Source organism: Trichomycterus rosablanca, chromosome 15 (genome assembly GCF_030014385.1).
Source record: "Trichomycterus rosablanca isolate fTriRos1 chromosome 15, fTriRos1.hap1, whole genome shotgun sequence".
Taxonomy (NCBI): Eukaryota; Metazoa; Chordata; class Actinopteri; order Siluriformes; family Trichomycteridae; genus Trichomycterus; species Trichomycterus rosablanca.
In genome coordinates this window covers 30,702,032-30,723,125 of record NC_086002.1, presented here as the reverse complement: position 1 = coordinate 30,723,125, position 21,094 = coordinate 30,702,032, and the positions used below count along the sequence as shown (strand labels likewise).

The following is a 21,094-nucleotide window of genomic DNA, read 5'->3' as shown; positions in this document are numbered from 1 at the left end:
CTTACACATGTTGCAGAAATAAAGATGTAAATTTAAATGTAAGACTTTTTTATTAGATTATTATTAATTAGCAGCTTGTATAAGAGGCTATTGTTTGTATTCGACACTTATTTATGTATTGTGTTTTAAAAAGTGCTTTAATTTATACATTCAGGATGTGTATGGTAGACATATGGTACAACCTCAAAATATATAAATTGGGTGCTTGGGTGGCGCACCATCCCTATCAGCCAACCATCGCTGAGATCCGGGGATCCAGGGTTCGAATCTCGGCAGTGCTATCGGCCAGTCAGGCTAATTCCTGTAACGTATTTTTATTTGCATATCCCAGCTCGTTTGGAAGCTGGGGTCAGCGCACAGGGTCAGCCTTTTCACGGCACCGCTGGAGCCAAAAGGTCTAATGTATGAAAAGGGGAGATGGCCCAAAACAGCCTAGACTAGTCTATTGGTAGGTGCACTTGTCAGTGAGCTCTCAGTGCTGGTTCCAAGCCCGGTGGTTTGGTGGGTGACACTGTCGCCTCAAAGCAAGGTTCGATTCCCAGTTGGAGCAGTCCGGGTCCTATCTTTGTGGAGATTCCTACTACAAGTCCAAAGACATGCAGTCAGGTTAACTGGAGATACGTGTGTGTTTGCCCTGTGATGGACTGGCGACCTGTCCGGGGTGTTTCCTGCCCTCCGCCCGGTGGTTTGGACCCACTGTGACTCTGAGTGAAGTAAAAAGATGCCAAAACAGACAGTTATTGAATGAATGGGTGAATTAAAGAATTAATAATAATTAATATTAGCCAGGTCTTGAATCCCCGGTGCTATCGACCAGTCGGGCTGCGTCCGACAGGGATAATAAAGTGTGCTCTGCCCTGTAGTGGATTCACACCCTGTTTAGGGTCTATTCCAGCCCTGTTCCCAGTGTTTCCTGTATGACAGAACCCACCGCGACCCTGATAATAATAAAGCATGTAATGGAAGTGTGTGGTGCTGCTCAATAGGTGGCAGCAATAAACCAAAAGCTAACAGTCCTCAAACATACACATAGCAAAAGAGAAGAACTAAGCTAAGCTAACTGTAATGGCTACCAACATAGACCAGATTTTTTGCGACTTTGTGATGAATAAAATCAAAGAAATCGAGGATGAAAGTCAGGAAAAGAGGTGAAGTTGTTATTTGTTTTTGTTTTTTTATTTAATTACGCGCATTGTTTACATTTAGCCACGCTGCTAACCGTGCAGCATGCTAACAAATTAGCTCGACTGTTAGCTTAGCAACACAGCTACGGCCAAGCTTCCTCGCTGGTAAAATAAACCTCTATTTCGCGTTTATATATTTTTTTATTATTTTAATAAAACACAAAAGTTTACGTTTAAGTGCATGAAGTTTGGGGCTGACTAGAAATATCTGTTTTTATATAGTTGAGGCGGTTAACAGTGTTCCGTGCATCATACTTGTTTGCTGTCAGATATGTTATTAATCATAGAAATCACATTAAAATTAAGAATAATATTATATCTAAAGAAAACATGATTAAAAAATACAAAAATATGAAAGTTTGGATACAATAGGACAGCCTCAGTGGTGGTTCTCCAAACAGAACATGAGGCAGGATGGTTAATTTCTTAATTTTAGTAATTTAATTAACTTTAAAATTATTTAAAATCATTAATTGTTTAAAACTAATATATAAAAGTCTCAGATTTCCACACATTCTACACTGTGGCCATATAAAACTTCATTACTTAGATCAATTCGTTCCAGCATAAACAGTAATTTCCCCCCCAATTTAGTCATATCCAATTACCTGACTGCATTTCGCTTCCTCTACCCCTGCAAACCTCCGCTCCTGACCGAGGAGTGCCGTAACTAGCTGACCGTCTCTTTTTGTCTACGGTTATGAGTAATGAGGAGATCCGTATCGCGCACGGAGAGTCGCGCACTGATCTCCGTTATCCCCCGTCTCTGTACGGTTCCCATGGGTCAGCTAGTAGAGGTAGTAACTGCACCAGTTAAGAGGAATCCCCTCCGGCGTTCCCACCCTCGGACAAGCCAGTCATCGTCCGTGTAGCGTGTATTACCGTCGCTCCCTCCCTAATCATAGTTAGGAAAATATCCTTCCTGTCTTACCTCACGATGGCGAATCCGACGGAAGGACGCAGAGGCGATTTGTATGATGAATGACGACTGAGTGAATGATTTCTGGGGGTTCGAATCCCGGGCTGGGCTCTCGAATACAGAAATGTGGCCTAGCCAGTGCACCCTTAGTGCATGTCCCAAGCCCGGATAAATAGGAGGCCATAACATTAAAACCACCTCCTTGTTTCTACACTGACTGTCCATTTTATCAGCTCCACTTACCATATAGGAGCACTTTGTAGTTCTACAATTACTGACTGTAGTCCATCTGTTTCTCTGCATGCTTTGTTACCCCCTTTCACCCTGTTCTTTAATGGTCAGGACCACCACAGAGCAGGTATTATTTAGGTGGTGGATCATTCTCAGCACTGCAGTGACACTGACATGGTGTGTTAGTGTGTGTTGTGCTGGTACGAGTGGATCAGAGTTTTTAAACACCTCACTGTCGCTGCTGGACTGAGAATAGTCCACCAACCAAAAACATCCAGACAACAGCGCCCCGTGGGCAGTGTCTTGTGACCACCGATGAAGGTCTAGAAGATGACCGACTCAAAAACCACCACCTAAATAATACCTGCTCTGTGGTGGTCCTGTGGGGGTCCGGACCTTGAAGAACAGCATGGACTACACATTGCCCACATCGTTGATTATGTCTGATTGACTGTGTGATATTTATTGTACTTTCAGCCATACAGTGCAGGTAGCTTCTAACACCACAGACGCACACGCTGACCGACAGACCGGAACCAATAAAGACGAGACCGCGATCATCACCAAAAGTAAGTCCTCGCTATGCTCTCATAAGAACGTCACTTTGATTTACGAAAGCTCCGATATGAGCGAATGGATTTCTTCTTCTTTCTCTGTTCAGACGAAGTCCCGGACGCTACCTCACGAGGCGGAAGCGGCGAGGAGGAACCGGGTACGACGCGCAAGAAGAGCAGAAAGCACAAAAAGCACAAAAGCAAAAAGAAAAAGAAGAAATGCAGGGAGGGGAAGGAGAGCAGCTCGGACGGCGAATCGGACGGAGAGACGCAGAGGTAACCCGTGTGATGGACTGGGGTTCGAATCCCGGGCTGGGTGTCACGAATACAGAGAGCGCGTGCACATATCGGTGCGCCTTTAGTGCGGGTCCCAAGCCCGGATAAATAGGAGGCAAACGTCGACACCTTCCATACAGATGAACCTTGTGGCTATACAATTACTGACTGCTGTGATAATACGGCGATGATGACACGGTAGTGCGTCAGTGTCCAAGGCAAAAAGGTGGCTGTTCCTAATAAATTGGCCAGTACAGTCTAGCCGACCGCTTCTTTTCACCCGTGAGGTGGACTGATACGGAGATCCGTATCGCGCACGGAGAGTCGGTCGCCGATCTCCGTTGTCCCTCGTCATATCGTGCAGCAGAGGTCGTAACCCTCAGACTAGCCGAACTCCTCATGGGCGCCCGGTTTACCTTCCATACAGATGAACCTTGTGGCTATACGATTACTGACTGTAGCCCCTCTGTCGCTCTGTACGCTTTTTCCACCCAGTGCTCCCTTTAATCAATCGATCGGGACTCCCACTGATCACATGACCTCTTCACGTGCCGTAATAACACGGCAGTGTCCATGAGAATAAGGTTGAAAGGTGGGTGTCCCTAATAAATTGGCCAGTACAGTCTAGTGTCCACTAGAAGCCGACCGCTTCTTTTCACCTGCGGAGATCCGTATCGCGCACCGATCTCCGTTGTCCCCCGTCGTATCGTGCAGCAGAGGTCGTAACCCTCGGACAAACAAGTCCTTATGGATGGCGGGACACATCAGTGCACCCTTAGTGCGGGTCCCAAGCCTGGATAAACAGAAGGGCAAACGTCGATACCTTCCATACAGATGAACCTTGTGGCTATACAATTACTGACTGTAGCCTATCTGTCGCATGACCTCCGCGTTAGTGTCCAAGAGAATAAGGTTAAAAGGTGGGTGTTCCTAATAAATTGGCCAGTACAGTCTAGTATCCGCCGGAATCCGACCGCTTCTTTTCACCCGCGAGGTGGGTTCATACGGAGATCCGTATTGCGCACGGAGAGTGCCGCACGATACGACGGCGGACAACGGGGATCGGTGCACGAGAGGTCGTAACCCTCGGACGAGCAGAAGTCCTCGTGGACGCTAGCCAGCGTTGGGAGGCGGGATACCTCAGCGCACCCTTAGTGCAGGTCCCAAGCCCGGATAAATAAGGGCAAACGTCGATAACTTCCATACAGATGAACCTTGTAGCTATACAATTACTGACTGTATCCCGTCTGACGCTCTGTACGTTCCCCCCCCCCTTTGCTCCCTTTATCAATCAATTGGGACTCCCACTAGTCACATGACCTCTGTGTTATGACAATGATACGGTAGTGCGTGTCGTCCTCGTACGAGGACCTCGGCGTCAGTGTCCAAGAGAATAAGGTAAAAAGGTGGGTGTTCCTAATAAATTGGCCAGTACAGTCTAGTATCCGCTAGAATCCGACCGCTTCTTTTCACCTGCGAGGCAGGTTCATACGGAGCTTCGTATCGTGCACGGAGAGTCGCGACAGATCTCCGTCGTCCCCAGTCGTATTGTGACCCCGGTTTTCCGCCAATAACCCGGATACGTCTGCGTGTGTCTCCCTTCCTAGCATAAAGAAAAAGAAGAGAAAGAAAAAGAAGAAGCGCAAAGAAAAAAGAAACGGTTCCGGTAGCTCCTCGGCGTCCGAGTCGGAGCCCGCGAAGGCCCTCAGAGAGACCGCGGAGTCCGGGGGAGCGCCCCGCCATCTACCCGATATCGTCCCGAAAGTCGAGCCGACGTCCGACAGAAACGCAGAATCCGAGGCGGACGGCCGACAGAACGGAGCTCGGCGCTCCCGTTCCGCGTCGGAATCGAGACGGAGATCCAAGTCGCCGTCTACGTCGAGAACGAAACCCAAACGGAGAAGCCGATCCAGGTCGAGGTCTAGAGTGAGAAGGAGCAGGTCCGGGTCAAGTCAACGTTCCAGACGTTCTAGATCTCGGTCTAAATCGAGATCTGGTTTTGAAGAGAGACACGGAAACGGTGCACTGGTACAAGTCGGCAGCAACGATGCCACTGTGAACCAAGAGCAGTCTGGGAATTCTGGGAATTCCTCCGACAGCCTTACCAATGGTAGACCTGTGGGCGATGAGCAAGAGAAGAAGCTCACAGGTTCGTGGCGACCGATTCCCTTCTTGGAAGGGAATGCTTCTAGTACTAAGACCGACCCCACAGCCGAGTTGACGCAGGACGTCAAAGATCTTCCCGAAGATCGGTCTAGTACGTCTAAAGATCCAAAGACCGAAAGTGAAGAGCAGGTCCCTTGCGCAAAGCCTGAGGCCTCCCAATCGAGGTCCGGATCAAGATCTCCGCATAAACGTAGAAGCTCCAGACATTCGTCCAAGGACAGCGCAAGGTCTCAATCGCAAAGGAGGTTTAAACCCAGACGTTCCGAATCCACGTCTCCAGAAAGGAAAAAATCGAAGGCCGGTTCGCCAGAGCGAAGGAAATCCAAGTCCAGGTCTCCAGGGAGAAGAAGATCGAAGTCCCGTTCTAGATCCAGGTCTTCGAAAAGGAAGACATTAAAGGCCTGTTCACCAAGGAGAAGGAAATCAGAATCCAAGTCTCCAAGGAGAAGAAGATCAAAGTCTCGTTCTAGATCAAAGTCTCCGAGAAGAAAGAGATCCAAGTCTCCAAAAAGAAGATCAAAGTCTCGAACAAGATCAAAGTCGCCAAGAAGGAAGAGATCAAAGTCTCGAACCAGATCAAAGTCTCCAAGAAGAAAGAGATCAAAGTCACGTTCTAGATCCAAGTCCCCGAGAAGGAAGCGTTCCCGTTCCCCCGGGAGACGGATGACCTCCAGGAGTTCCAGGTCCCCAAACAGAAGGAGGTCTCGCTCCCGGTCAAGAAGGTCCAGGTCCGGCTCTCGGTCCAGAAGGAGGGGCGATTTTAGAAGTCGCACGTTCAACCAGAGGGACCGGTGGAAACGGCAGCCGAGTCGTTCCCCCGTGGTCATCCTGCGGAAGAAGGGGTCGACCTCCGGCGGTCGGCGCAGCGCCAGCAAGACGCCCCCGCGCCTCACCGAGCTCGGTACGAATCGTATTCCAATCGTATCGCGAGGCTGCCCGCGTTATGATGTCATAAAGTATCTAATGATGTAATAATTGTAGCGTCTATTCTGGTATAGCGTAGGAACCCTGTGTCAGCCGTTGCCCCGCCCCTAACGAGACACAGCCAATCCAGCATCGATGAACCACGTGTTAGCCATTGTCCCGCCCCATACAGACTCACAGCCAATCCAGTGACGAGGAACCCTATGTTAGCAATTGTCCCGCCCCTTACACACACAGCCAGTCTAGCAATGAGAACCCTGTTTTAGCCATTGTCCCGCCCATTACAGACATACAACCAATCCAGCGACGAGAAACCCTGTCAGCCATTGTCCCGCCCCCTACAAACTAACAGCCAATCTAGCGACGAGGAACCCTGTGTTAGCCATTGTCCCGCCCCATACAGACATAGCCAATCGTGCAGAGGCCGCAATTGCCCGACGAGGGACCCCAAGTAAGCCATTGTCCCGCCCCCTAATGACACACAGCCAATCTAGCAATGAGAACCCTGTTAGCCATTGTCCCGCCCCTTACAGACACACAGCCAACCTAGCCATGATGAACCACGTGTTAGCCATTGTCCCGCCCCCCACAAACTAACAGCCAATCTCGCAGAGGCCGCAATTGTCCCAGCGATGAAGAACCCCATGTAAGCCATTGTCCCGCCCCAAACACATCCAATCCAGCAATGATAAACCATGTGTCACATTATGTAATAACTGTAGCGTCTATTCCGGTACAGCGTAGGACTAACATACCACTTTTTCTCGATCAGGCTAGCATAGAGATTAGATCTGTGAGATTAGATCTCAGGACCTTCTGATTTCAATTTCCGTCTGTCATATCGCAGCCAGAAAACTTGGTTGGAAGAAGCTAGCTGAACAAATGAAGCCTCTCGCTTCAGTCTGTCCTCAAACGAATTGTTTATTCAATTGTTTGTATATAAACACGATAAACTGGGAAATTCGGATTCCTGCTTGGGCTGGACGGGTTCAGCTCCATTGAAAAACACAGGCAGCAAGGCAGGAACACCCTGGACAGGGAGCGTAGATCTTAGCCGTGGTGCGCCATTCAAGCGCCCATTTTTAGGATTTAGCATTAGCATTTAGCATAAAACGGTGTCTTGATTCCCCCTTTGTATTAACCATGCGCTCGATTCCTCCAGATAAAGACCAGCTGCTTGAAATCGCCAAGGCTAACGCGGCGGCCATGTGCGCCAAGGTCGGGATGCCGATCCCGGACAGCCTCCGACCCAAGACCGTCCTGCAGCTCCCGTTCTCGTCTCTGTCCGGGAACCTGAACGCCGCCGTGGCCAGCATGACGGCCGCCACCATGACGGCTGCGCTGTCCGGCATGGGCGCCCTGGCCGCCCTGTCGCAGCTGGCCCCCCTGCCCGCGATGGCCAACAAGCCCCCGTCGTCGGCCGCGTCCAACCTGGTGTCCGTCGAGGAAGCCAAGAGGAAGTTGGCCAAAGAGGCCAACAGCTACAGCATCAAGGAGCTGACAGAAGTATGTGTCGATCATCTGGATCGTAAACTACGACGTATTTAGGGATGAATCGCTAAATAATAATAAATATTCGGATATCGTTTACTTCAGAAATGCAAACAGATCGCGGAAAGCAAGGAGGAGATGGCCGTCGCCAAGCCGCACGTGTCGGACGACGAGGACGATGACAAGCCCTTCGGATCCGCATCCCTTAAGGACATTAAGGGCATCACGTTCAGTCTCGGTGTACGTATAACTCAAGACGTTATTTATTTATTTATTTATTATATGCTCCTCCGATTTTCCTCCCAATCTAGTTGTACCACCTGAAGGCTGTGGTGGGACTTAAACCAGCCACCTTTCGATTACTGACTTAAAAATGATAATATGGCGGACGAATGCGAAGCAGGCCGCAATTGTCCCAGAGATAAGGAACCACGTGTTAGCCATTGTCCCGCCCCTTACAGACACAGCCAATCATACACCAAAGAGGAATCCTGTGTCAGCCATTGTCCCGCCCCTTACAGACACAGCCAATCCAGCGACGAGGAACCATGTGTCAGCCATTGTCCCGCCCCTTACAGACACAGCCAATCATACAGCAAAGAGGAATCCTGTGTCAGCCATTGTCCCGCCCCATACGGACACACAGCCAATCCAGCAATGATGAACCACGTGTTAGCCATTGTCCCGCCCCTTACAGACACAGCCAATCATACAGCAAAGAGGAACCCTGTGTCAGCCATTGTCCCGCCCCTTACAGACACAGCCAATCATACAGCAAAGAGGAACCCTGTGTCAGCCATTGTCCCGCCCCTTACAGACATAGCCAATCCAGCAATGATGAACCACGTGTTAGCCATTGTCCCGCCCCCTACAGACACACAGCTAATCGTGTAAAGGCCACAATTGCCCCAGAGATGTGGAACCCTGTGTTAGCCATCGTCCCGCCCCATTTAGACTTACAGCCAATCTCTAGAACTTGAAATGTATTCAGCGATATGATTGGTTGAAGATGATGGCTTCTTTAACCAATCATTTGATTGAATACAGTTCTCTCTCTCTCTCTCTGTTTCTCTCTCTCTCATTTTCAGTAACCTGTCCTTCCCTTCCTGTGCCACCATGTGTCCCCCTCCCCTCCTCCAGAACCCCTCGGTGAAGCCGGCGGTCAGGACGGAGGCCGCCTTCGCCAAGGAGTTCCCCGTGTCTTCGGGCTCGCAGCACCGTAAGAAGGAGGGAGAAGGAGCGTACGGGGAGTGGACGCCCGTGGAGAAGAAGAGCGACAAGGCCGAGACCTCGCCGGGGTCCGCCGAGACCGAGGTCCAGGGCAAGGACAGCGACAGCGTCTTCCCAGAGGCACCCGCACAGGTCAGTTCTCACTCTGGACACTCTTGTCGTGTCAGCCGTTGTCCCGCCCCTTACAGACACAGCCAATCCAGCGACGAGTAACCACGTGTCGGCCATTGACCCGCCCCATACAGACACAGCCAATCATACAGCGACGAGGAACCACGTGTCGGCCATTGACCCGCCCCATACAGACACAGCCAATCATACAGCGACGAGGAACCATGTGTCGGCCATTGCCCCGCCCCTTACAGACACAGCCAATCATACAGCGACGAGGAACCACGTGTCGGCCATTGCCCCGCCCCATACAGACACAGCCAATCATACAGCGACGAGGAACCACGTGTCGGCCATTGACCCGCCCCATACAGACACAGCCAATCATACAGCGACGAGGAACCACGTGTCGGCCATTGCCCCGCCCCTTACAGACACAGCCAATCCAGCGATGAGGAACCCTGTGTCAGCCGTTGTCCCGCCCCTTACAGACACACAGCCAGTCGTGTAGAGGCCGCAATTGCCCCAGAGAGAAGGAACCACGTGTTAGCCATTGTCCCACCCCATACAGACACAGCCAATATAGCGACGAGGAACCCCGTGTTAGCCATTTCCCGCCCCATACAGACACAGCCAATCCAGCGACCAAGAACCATGTGTCAGTTATTGTCCCGCCCCTACAGACACAGCCAATCCAGCAACAAAGAACCGTGTGCCAGCCATTGTCCCGCCCCCTACAGACACAGCCAATCCAGCGATGAAGAACCATGTGCCAGCCATTGTCCCGCCCCATACAGACACAGCCAATCATGTAGAGGCCGCAGTTGCCCAGAGTCGAGGAACCCTGTGTCAGTCATTGTCCCGCCCCATACAGACACAGCCAATCCAGCGACCAAGAACCATGTGTCAGCCATTGTCCCGCCCCATACAGACACACAGCCAATCCAGCAATTAGCAACCCTGTGTCAGCTGTTGTCCCGCCCCTTACAGACACACAGCCAATCGTGTAGAGGCTGCAATTGCCCCAGAGAGAAGGAACCACGTGTTAGCCATTGTCCCACCCCTTACAGACACAGCCAATCCAACGACAAGGAACCACATGCTAGCTATTGTCCCACCCCCTACAGACACAGCCAATCGTGTGTCTGCGTAGCCGCCTGCAGACTCATACTAAACCGAATCGAGTTCTGAACGAGACCTAATTGTTTGTCTCTCTCTCCTTTAGCCGGTGGACATCACACTGGCGGTCAGCGAGAGGGCGGTGGCGCAGAAGCGACTGGCCGAGAATCCCTTCGACATCAACGCCATGTGCATGCTGAACCGCGCCCAGGAGCAGGTCAGTGTGGCGTTTTCTCTCCAGCGTAATAACGTCCACCGGTCATCTCTTAATCCCCGACGTGTGCGTACAGGTGGACGCCTGGGCTCAGTCCAACACCATCCCGGGTCTCTTCACCGGCTCCACCGGCGCCCAGGTGCTGTCGTCCGACGAGCTGTCCAACAGCGGGCCGCAGGCGTGGATCAAAAAGGTAACCGCCACGGACGTCCGGCTACTGCTCGGTCAGTGGTTTTGCTATTTCTGCTGGTGGAGGTGGTGGGGTGGGGGTTCGGGACGGGGAGCGGAAGAGGGGTGGGGGTTCACAGCCTGACCTGTGAACTCTCACCACTCTGTATGGAAACTTGTTGCAGGGTCAGTCCTTGTAGCCGCCCCGTTGCCACGGTCACTCTCAGGCCCCCTTCCGTTCGCGTCAGATGCTCGGCCGGTGACGAGGGCCTAGGTACGTATGTCATACAGCACCCATATACTCCTTTATTTCTCTTTTATTTAATGGCTCTGTCTGTCTGCTTCTGAACCCATGACATGGTAAGGCTGGTTCTGACACGCCCGGTCATGTGACTCCCAGGAAATTTAATTACTACATTTAAATAAGCTAAAACGTTTAATTAATTAAACACGACTGCAAATGAAGTCCAGGCCTCTCGCTAAATACCTGTTCCGTTCTGTTCTGTTCTCTTCTGTCCCTCCGCCCCCCCCCCGTTCCCCTCCCGTCCAGGACCAGTTCCTGCGGGCCGCGCCCGTCTCCGGAGGCGTGGGGGAGCTGCTGATGAAGAAGATGGGCTGGCGTGCCGGCGAAGGCCTGGGCAAGCACAGAGAGGGCACGGTCGAACCCATCGTGATCGATTTCAAGACCGACCGCAAAGGTGAGGCCGGTCCGACGTACACGGGTAATCGAGAGGTCGCTGGGTCAAGCCCCATTGATGTCGGGTTGATGTCAACCCTCGATCGCTTAGGCAGTGATGATCATGTGACGCACCATAGCGGTAAAACACACTAGCGCATCGCATCGTATCGACTCTCGGCTGGGCTGGGCGGCTACACGAACGACGATCGGGCGCCGTTCACAGGGTAGGATGAGCACAAAGCTGATCCGCACGTGAACTCGCCTCTCGGGTGAAAAGAGGCGGTCGGTACTGCGCACGTGTCGGAGGGGGCGTGTGTCGGTCTCGCTCTCCTCAGTCGGGCCGGGGGGTCAGCACCAGTAGAGAGCGAGAATGATGAGAATCGAATGACCAAAAGTACACGGACAGCACATGAATCCTAAATACTCGAGATGATCCACCATGTAAACGTGATCCGGTTAACATCCTGCTTTGCTTTGATCTTGGTAGGACTTGTAGCGGAGGGGGAGAAGACCCAGAAATCTGGCAACATGGTGGTGATGAAGGATCTTCTAGGTGAGTCTGTATGTACTTTAGGGCACTTTATTAGGAACACCCATCTGTGACGTTCATTCATTGCTTATTTTATAAGCTACACCTACCAAACACGTTAACTTTGTGGGTATACAATTACTGACTGCAGCCTATTTGTTGCTCTGCAGCTCCTTCGTACCCTATTTATCAATCGAACCCTCATATCCAGATTTTACAGTGTGTGTTCCTAATAAAGAGGCCAAGAAGTGTAGAGGGCAACATCTGTATGCACCCCTTGTCCATTTTATCAGCCCCACTTACCATATAGAAGCACTTTGTAGTTCTACAATTACTGACTGTAGTCCATCTGTTTCTCTGCATGCTTTGTTACCCCCTTTCACTCTGTTCTTCACTGGTCAGGACCACCACAGAGCAGGTATTATTTAGGTGGTGGATCATTCTCAGCACTGCAGTGTGCTGGTATGAGTGGATCAGACACAGCAGCGCTGCTGGAGTTTTTAAACACCGTGTCCACTCACTGTCCACTCTGTTAGACACTCCTACCTAGTTGTAGATGTAAAGTCAGAGACGGTCGCTCATCTCATCTATCGCTGCTGTTTGAGTCGGTCGTCTTCTAGACCTTCATCGGCGGTCACAGGACGCCGCCCACGGGGCGCTGTCGGCCGGATATTTTTGGTTGGTGGACTATTCTCAGTCCAGCAGGGACAGTGAGGTGTTTAAAAGCTCCACTCGTACCAGCACAACACACACTAACACACCAGCACCATGTCAGTGTCAGTGCAGTGCTGAGAATGATCCACCGCCTAAATAATACCTGCGAAGAGTATGCAGGTTAAAAAAAGTATGTAGAGAAACAGATGGACTACAGTCAGTAATTGTATCAGCTCCACTTACCTTATAGTAGGTGACAAGGAGGTAGAAACAAGGAGGTGGTTTTAATGTTATGGCCGATCGGTGTACTGTATATTGAAGCATGTGACGTTCTGCTCTGCATCTCTCGCAGGAAAGCACCCGGTGTCCGCTTTAATGGAGCTGTGTAACAAGAAGAGATGGGCCCCGCCCGAGTTCGTCATGGTGCTCCACACCGGCCCCGACCACCGGAAGAATTTCCTCTTTAAGGTCAGTGCGCAACACACCCATGACGGAACAGTTCTGACTGTAGATGCGTCCAAACGTGTACTGGGTTATTTGGGACCGGATTTAATCAGTACGAAATACTTTGGTTTGTGTTTCCGTCCAGGTCGCGGTGAACGGGTGCGAATACCAGCCTCAGACGGCCAGCCCCAACAAAAAGCACGCCAAGGCCATGGCGGCCACCGTGGCTCTCCAGGCCATGGGGGAGATCGCCGGGGACAGCATGCACTCGGGACCCGTGTTCACCGCAGCCACCAGCACCTGAATACCCGAACGAAGAGAGAGATTCTTAGATGTATATAAATAAGATAAATAAGAAAGCGACTGACTGCACATGTAATATGTTGTAATATGATGAGGACGCGTTTTTATTCGATTCGTCTTTTAAGTTTCTTTGATTTGGAAACGTGGTCTGTCTTTAATAAATGTAATAACGTTGAAAATTAAAATATGGCTTTGTGTACTGAATAAATACACTTTGTTTGGTGGCTCTCGGTGAGACCAGCAGCAATAATAAAATAAAAAAATGAGGAAAATAGAGTGTACATGGTGATATGTATCCGGAATCACAAAATAATATAATAAATAATAATAATAAAACGAATTTAGTCAGGGTGTAGATCAGTAGAGAGGAAGTGTACTGCAATCAGGTAATTGGATACGACTAAACTAAGGGGAAAATTGTGGGAAGAATGCAAATAATAATAAAAATCCAAAGAAGTAGGGACGGTAAAGCATTTACCACTTTGTAATGTTGCCGTTGCCTCTCATAACATTTTTTTTATATTCACATGTATTTAAATTTTTTTTGACATCATTACTAGGTCTAAATTACCTCGTCCTCATTTTTTTTATGTGTTGGGCTGAAATGCAAGAATAATTCTATATTACAGTTTTATTATTAAAAAATAAAATGTATTATAATTTATTCTATTAAATAAAATTCAATTATAGTTTATTCTATTAAATACAATAATAAAATGTATTATAATTTATTCTATTAAATAAAATAAATGTATTATAATTTATTCTAATAAATAAAAATTAATTTATTATAATGTATTCTATTAAATAAAATAATAAAATGTATTATAATTTTTCCTATTAAATACAATAAATGCATTATAATTTATTCTATTAAATAAAATAATAAATGTATTGTAATTTATTATGTAAAGTTACTTTATTATAATTTATTCTATTAAATAAAATAATTATTTTATAACTTTTTATAATAAAATAATTATTTTATTATAATTATTCATAAATAATAAATAGTAGTAATAAAACTAATCTATGTAATAATTAATAATGAAATATTAATTAATAATTGAATAAATTGTACAGATTTTATTCACAGAAAACAACACGGGCTTGTTTGCCGTCTTCAGCAGCTATGAATGTGAACGTGAGTGGGTCTGTTCCAATACCTAGTAAGCTCCCTTGCTGCCTGCTGCCTACCTAGTAGGCTTCTAAAGCGACATCGAAGTCATAAGGGGATTACTCGTGCACTACTTAGAAAGCGATTTCGGCGATTGTATCACGGCAGTTTTACCTCAGGATGTGCAACTCGCTAGCACACCAGCTAACGTCTTTTTCCGTGTACGGAACACGGTTAAACTGTCCCCGAATTTACAAATAAATTACACTTGTTTAATTACAGTTTTATACAAATTAAATTCAACAAGAATTTATTTACGTTTAAAACAAAAAAAAAACCTCAGTTTGTCGGTCTGCATCCGTCCGCCATAATTGTAGTTTTTTTGTGAGAAAAGAGCGGCTGGATTGTAAAAAAAAAAAAAAAAATCATACTTTTTTTTTTAACATATAATTTAATAGAAGGTAAATTTTTGATAACTTCAATAAAAAAAAAACGTTAAATGTAAGCTCCATTGTAGGGTATCCGCCCCCCTCCCTTCCTCAGACATAGCCAGTCATGTCTGTTAGGTAGTTGGCTGGTTATTAGTACTGTTGATGTGCTTCTCACCTTAACGTCGTTCTCTCTGGTGGAGCTGGTGCTTCCCGAAGCATCGCTTCAAGTTCCCGGTGAGCGGTGAATCTGTACCTCTGTACCAGGAGGGTGGTGGAAGTAGGTACAGTAGTCTGTACATCCATTGAAAAACACACTAGCACACCAGAGCCGACATCTCAGACTACTGGGTTGGGCGCCTACGCGAACAATGACCGGCTGGTTAGTAGGGAGGATGCCCGAGGGGACTCCTCATAACTGACCGATCGATGCCATCGCTGCACAGAGACGAGGGATGACGTGGATCATGGTTTGACTCTCCGAACACAAAGCTGATCCACACGTGGACTCGCCTCGTGCAGGTGACGGCTCTCCTCGGTCAGGGTGCAGATCAGTAGAGAGGAAGCGTAATGCAGTCAGGAAATTGGATACGACTTGATAATAATAATAAAAAATCCAAAGAAGTAGGGCCGGTAAAGCATTTACTCCTTTGTAATGTTGCCGTTGCTTCTCATAACATTTTTTTTATATTCACATGTATTTAAAAATTTTTTTTACATCATTACTAGGTCTAAATTGCCTCGTCCTAAATTTTTTTTTTGTGTTGGGCTGAAATGCAAAAATAATTGTATATTATAGTTTTATTATTTATTATTAAAAAATAATTTTTAATAATTGATTCTATTAAATAAAGTAATTAATTTATTATAATTGATTCTATTAAATAAAATAATTAATTTATTATAATTTATTCTGTTAAATAAAATAATACATTTATTATAATTGATTCTATTAAATAAAATAATGAATTTATTACAATTCATTCTATTAAATAAAAGAATAAATTTATTATAATTGATTCTATTAAATAAAAGAATAAATTTATTATAATTGATTCTATTAAATAAAAGAATACATTTATTATAATTGATTCTATTAAATAAAATAATGAATTTATTACAATTCATTCTATTAAATAAAAGAATAAATTTATTATAATTGATTCTATTAAAAGAATAAATTTATTATAATTGATTCTATTAAATAAAAGAATAAATTTATTATAATTGATTCTATTAAATAAAAGAATAAATGTATTATAATTGATTCTATTAAATAAAAGAATAAATATGTTAAAATGTATTCTATTAAATATAAGAATAAATTTATTATAATTGATTCTATTAAATAAAAGAATAAATTTATTATAATTGATTCTATTAAATAAAAGAATAAATGTATTATAATTGATTCTATTAAATAAAAGAATAAATGTATTATAATTGATTCTATTAAATAAAAGAATAAATATATTAAAATGTATTCTATTAAATATAAGAATAAATTTATTATAATTGATTCTATTAAATAAAAGAATAAATTTATTATAATTGATTCTATTAAATAAAAGAATAAATTTATTATAATTTATTCTGTTAAATAAAAGAATAAATGTATTATAATTTATTCTATTAAATAAAATAATTAATTTATTATAATTTATTCTATTAAATAAAATAATTAATTTATTATAATGTATTCTATTAAATAAAATAATTACTTTATTAAAATGTATTCTATTAAAATTTTTTGTATTATAGTAAATAAAAATAAAAATGTTAGAATTTATTATAGTAAATAAAATAATTAATTTATTATAATTTATTAAATAAAAGATTTTGTTTTTTTATTTTGAATTCATAAATGAAGGTAAGAAACACTGCACTTAATTATTATTAGCGTTTTCCAACCCGTCCCAACTTTTTAACTCTTTTTTTACTGCACTTACAAAAAAAAAAAAAAAAAAACACACAAGTCAAAGTAAAAGACAAAAATCTGTTCATTTAATATTATTAAATGTGCACATGGTAAAAACATCAAGTTTTCTACTTGAACAAACACACACACACACACTGTAATTATCACCCTTTAAACGTTCGTCCTAAAGCCTGTAGTGTTTTGTTTACTTCACATTTCACAGTTCATGCAGGCCCACAGCAGCTTTGCTTAGAATCCAGATGTTAGAATGATGAGGCCGTCAGGACCTCCAGCTGTACGAGTAGTCCTTCATGTGGAGGTTTCGGAGCGCGCCTTTTCCCAGCGTGCTCGGCTCGGTCAGCTGCTGCACGGTGCTCGGCTGCAGGCCGCACCCGCCCAGCTCCTGTCCTGCAGGGTTCTGTGTGGGGGGGGGAAAGGATTTATTTATCACTGCATCACTGGCTGTGTTCCAATAGCCCACTACATACTAGTCACATACGGCTGGGGCCCTAAATAATGTCAGTCAGTCATGGACACGGGGAGAACATGCAATCGAACCCAGGACCTTCTTTCTGCGAGGTGACTTGCGCTGCGCACGTCTCGTAGGTCACGTACCTCTCGGTGGGGGTCGGCGACTGGAACGTTGAGGACGGCGCTGGGCTCGTGAGTGTACAGCACGACGGAGAAGTCTCCCTCTGCGCCGGTTTCAGGAGCTGGTGTGAGCGCGTGGAGCGCGTGGGGCATGATGGGCCCGGTCACCTCCAGACTGCACACCGTCCTGGTATCCCGTCCTCACCTGGGTCTTCACGTTCACGCTCCGGGCCTGGGGGGGGGGGGGGGGGGGGGGGGGCGGCACGGCGAAGACAAACGGACTCGGGTTAGGGGTGTTAGCGATCAATCTGTCTCGCTTGTGTCAGAGCTCGGCCGATTTGAAACGCACCCTGATCCTCCCTCTGTACACAGGCGCATTCACACATTTAAATCCGTTCAGAAAAACCTTATGCAGTTAAATTAATGACATCATAAATGCTTGAAACTCTTACAGGTTTTAATCCAAATCAAAGACAGTGAAGCTAGAGCGGATCTGTGGGTTCTGCCCCCCCCCCCCCCCCCCACCCCCCCAAACAATGATATGGATATTTGCATCAAGTTCCAGTATAAGAAGTAAAACAAGCACACAAATGCATTTAATTTCCAGTTTAATTAATTATAATTGATTCTATTAAATAAAATAATAAATGTATTATAATTTATTCTGTTAAATAAAATAATAAATTTATTATAATTTATTCTGCTAAATAAAAGAATTTATTATAATTGATTCTATTAAATAAAATAATAAATGTATTATAATTTATTCTGTTCAATAAAATAATAAATGTATTATAATTTATTCTGTTAAATAAAAGAATTTATTATAATTTATTCTGTTTAATAAAATAATTTATTATAATTGATTCTATTAAATAAAAAAATAAATGTATTATAATTTATTCTGTTAAATAAAAGAATTTATTATAATTTATTCTGTTTAATAAAAGAATACATTTATTATAATTTATTCTGTTAAATAAAAGAATTTATTATAATTTATTCTGTTTATAAAAGAATACATTTATTATAATTTATTCTGCTAAATAAAAGAATTTTTATAATTGATTCTATTAAATAAAACAATTACTTTATTAAAATGTATTCTATTAATAACTTTGTATTATAGTAAATACAAATAAATATATTATAATTTATTATAGTAAATAAAATAATTAATTTATTATAATTTATTCTGTTAAATAAAATAATTTACCTATAATTTATTCTTTTAAATAAAATAATTAATTTATTATAAATTATTCTATTAAATAAAACAATTACTTTATTAAAATGTATTCTATTAAATAACTTTATATTATAGTAAATACAAATAAATATATTATAATTTATTATAGTAAATAAAATAATTAATTTATTATAATTTATTCTGTTTAATAAAATAATAAATGTATATAATTTATTCTGTTAAATAAAAGAATAAATGTATTATAATTTATTCTGTTAAATAAAGAATACATTTATTATAATTTATATCTTTTAAATAAATAATTAATTTATTATAATTTATTCTATAAATAAAATAATGACTTTATTAAAATGTATTCTATGAAATAACTTTGTATTATAGTAAATAAAAAAATATATATCATAATTTATTATAGTAAATAAAATAATTAATTTATATGCGCATTCTTGACCGAGGAGGGCGGTGACTAACACGCAGCCTTTCCAACACGTGTGCAGTGGTCGACCGCTTCTTTTCACATGGAGATCCGTATCACGCACGGAGAGTCAAATTCTCCATACTGTAGTACTCTGTGCAGGTGGCATCGATCAGCCAGCCCTAACTTCCCTGGTCAAGCAACCGGCAACCGGCAACCGCCAAACCCAGACTCGTCCATCGGATCGCCAGACGGAGAAGCCTGATTCGTCACTGCTATAGAGTCCAGTGGCGGCGTGCTTTACACCACTGCACTCGGTGATGTGAGGCTCGGATGCAGCTGCGACCGTGGAAACCCGTTCCATGAAGCTCTACACGCTGTTCCTGAGCTGGTCTGAAGGCCACATGAAGTTTGGAGGTCTGTAGCGATCGACTGTAGGATCCGCTGACCCGCTCCGTCATCTTACGTGGCTACCGCTTCGTTCCCAATCACTTCCACTTTGTTATAATAGCACTGACGGTGGACTGTGGAATATCTAGTAGTGAGGACTTGTTGCACAGGTGGCATCACGGTACCACGCTGGAATTCACTGAGCTCCTGAGAGCGACCCGTTCTTTCACTAATGTGTGTAGAAGCGGTCTGCATGCCGGGGTGCTCGGTTTTATACACCTGTGGCCATGGAAGTGATCGGAACACCTGAATGCAATGATCTGGATGGGTGAGTGAACATCACTCACAATATTCCTCACATGTACAGCGTTCTTTCAGCTCCTCACCTTCAGCGTGTGCAGCGTGGCTCCTCTGAAGGCGCTGGGAGCCAGCAGGGTGGGGGGTAATCCGGCCTGAGAACCGGCGGCGGCCACCAAACTCTTACAGTTGATGAGGAAGTTGATGAGCGTGAAGGTGTTGGAGCCCTCCACCAGCACCACCGACTCGGGCCTGTGGTCCAGTCGCACCTCGCTGTGCTCTTTACGCCTGGGCAGAGGACACACAAACGCTCTGTGATACTGGAATAAAACCCAATGAGGCCGATAGCACAGCTGAGATTCGAACCCTGGATGCCCAGTGCAATATCATAATAGTCATTATTATAGGATAAGATAAGATAGACTTTTATTACAGGGGGAAATGTGTACATTTTTTATATATTATATATAATTATTGTTATTATATTTTATTATATTATTATATTATTATTATTATTATATTTTATTACAGGGGGAAATGTGTAAATTTTTTATATATTATATATAATTATTGTTATTATATTTTATTATATTATATTGTTATATTATTATTATTATATTTTATTATAGGGGGAAATTTGTCAATTTTTCATATATATTATATATAATTATTATTTTTTTATTTTTTTATTATATTGTTATATTTTTATTATTATTATTATATTTTATTATAGGGGGAAATTTGTCAATTTTTTATATATTATATATAATTATTATTATTATTTTATTTTATTATATTGTTATATTTTTATTATTATTATTATTATATTTTATTATAGGGGGAAATTTGTCAATTTTTTATATATTATATATAATTATTATTTTATTATATTTTTATTATATTGTTATATTTTTATTATTATTATTATATTTTATTATAGGGGGAAATTTGTCAATTTTTTATATATTATATATAATTATTATTTTATTATATTTTTATTATATTGTTATATTTTTATTATTATTATTATATTTTATTATAGGGGGAAATTTGTCAATTTTTTATATATTATATATAATTATTATTTTATTATATTTTTATTATATTGTTATATTTTTATTATTATTATTATTATATTTCATTATGGGGGAAATTTGTAAATTTTTTATATATTATATATAATTATTATTTTATTATATTTTTATTATATTGTTATATTTTTATTATTATTATTATATTTTATTATAGGGGGAAATTTGTCAATTTTTTATATATTATATATAATAATAATTATTATTTTATTATATTGTTATATTTTTATTATTATATTTCATTATGGGGGAAATTTGTCAATTTTTTATATATTATATATAATTATTATTTTATTTTATTTTATTATATTGTTATATTTTTATTATTATTATTATATTTCATTATAGGGGAAAATTTGTAAATTTATTATATATTATATATAATTATTATTTTATTATATTTTTATTATTATTATTATTATTATTATTATATTATGAGGG

At 42.8% G+C, this 21,094-nt stretch overlaps 2 protein-coding genes and 1 pseudogene across 4 annotated transcripts in view; 2 read left to right on the top strand and 1 right to left on the bottom strand.

The window, feature by feature from the left end:
* LOC134328691 (NACHT, LRR and PYD domains-containing protein 3-like) overlaps positions 1-21,094 on the top strand; it is a 1,194,473-nt pseudogene that overhangs the window by 465,753 nt on the left and 707,626 nt on the right.
* On the top strand, positions 978-13,381 carry LOC134328545 (protein SON). 3 transcript variants are annotated; one of them, XM_063009643.1, is made up of 13 exons: positions 988-1,148; positions 2,812-2,903; positions 2,996-3,164; positions 4,772-6,231; positions 7,417-7,760; positions 7,851-7,985; positions 8,886-9,107; positions 10,312-10,422; positions 10,496-10,612; positions 11,138-11,285; positions 11,754-11,819; positions 12,802-12,917; positions 13,039-13,381. In XM_063009643.1, the coding sequence occupies exons 1-13, from the start codon at positions 1,066-1,068 to the stop codon at positions 13,195-13,197; spliced, it is 3,222 nt and encodes a 1,073-aa protein (XP_062865713.1). In that variant the 5' UTR covers positions 988-1,065; the 3' UTR covers positions 13,198-13,381. The 3 variants fall into 3 exon arrangements, 2 of the variants coding, with proteins under 2 accessions (XP_062865714.1, XP_062865713.1); XR_010014737.1 differs by lacking the exons at positions 11,754-11,819; positions 12,802-12,917; positions 13,039-13,381 and adding an exon at positions 10,773-10,861 and having other exon boundaries at positions 978-1,148; positions 11,138-11,227; XM_063009644.1 differs by lacking the exons at positions 11,138-11,285; positions 11,754-11,819; positions 12,802-12,917; positions 13,039-13,381 and adding an exon at positions 10,773-11,048 and having other exon boundaries at positions 978-1,148.
* LOC134329513 (protein downstream neighbor of son homolog) overlaps positions 16,718-21,094 on the bottom strand; it is a 10,748-nt gene continuing 6,371 nt past the window's right edge. The window contains 4 exon segments of the mRNA XM_063010799.1: positions 16,718-17,077; positions 17,275-17,433; positions 17,435-17,482; positions 19,652-19,929. Of these exon segments, the coding sequence (XP_062866869.1) occupies positions 16,940-17,077; positions 17,275-17,433; positions 17,435-17,482; positions 19,652-19,929 (623 nt within the window). The 3' untranslated portion in view covers positions 16,718-16,939.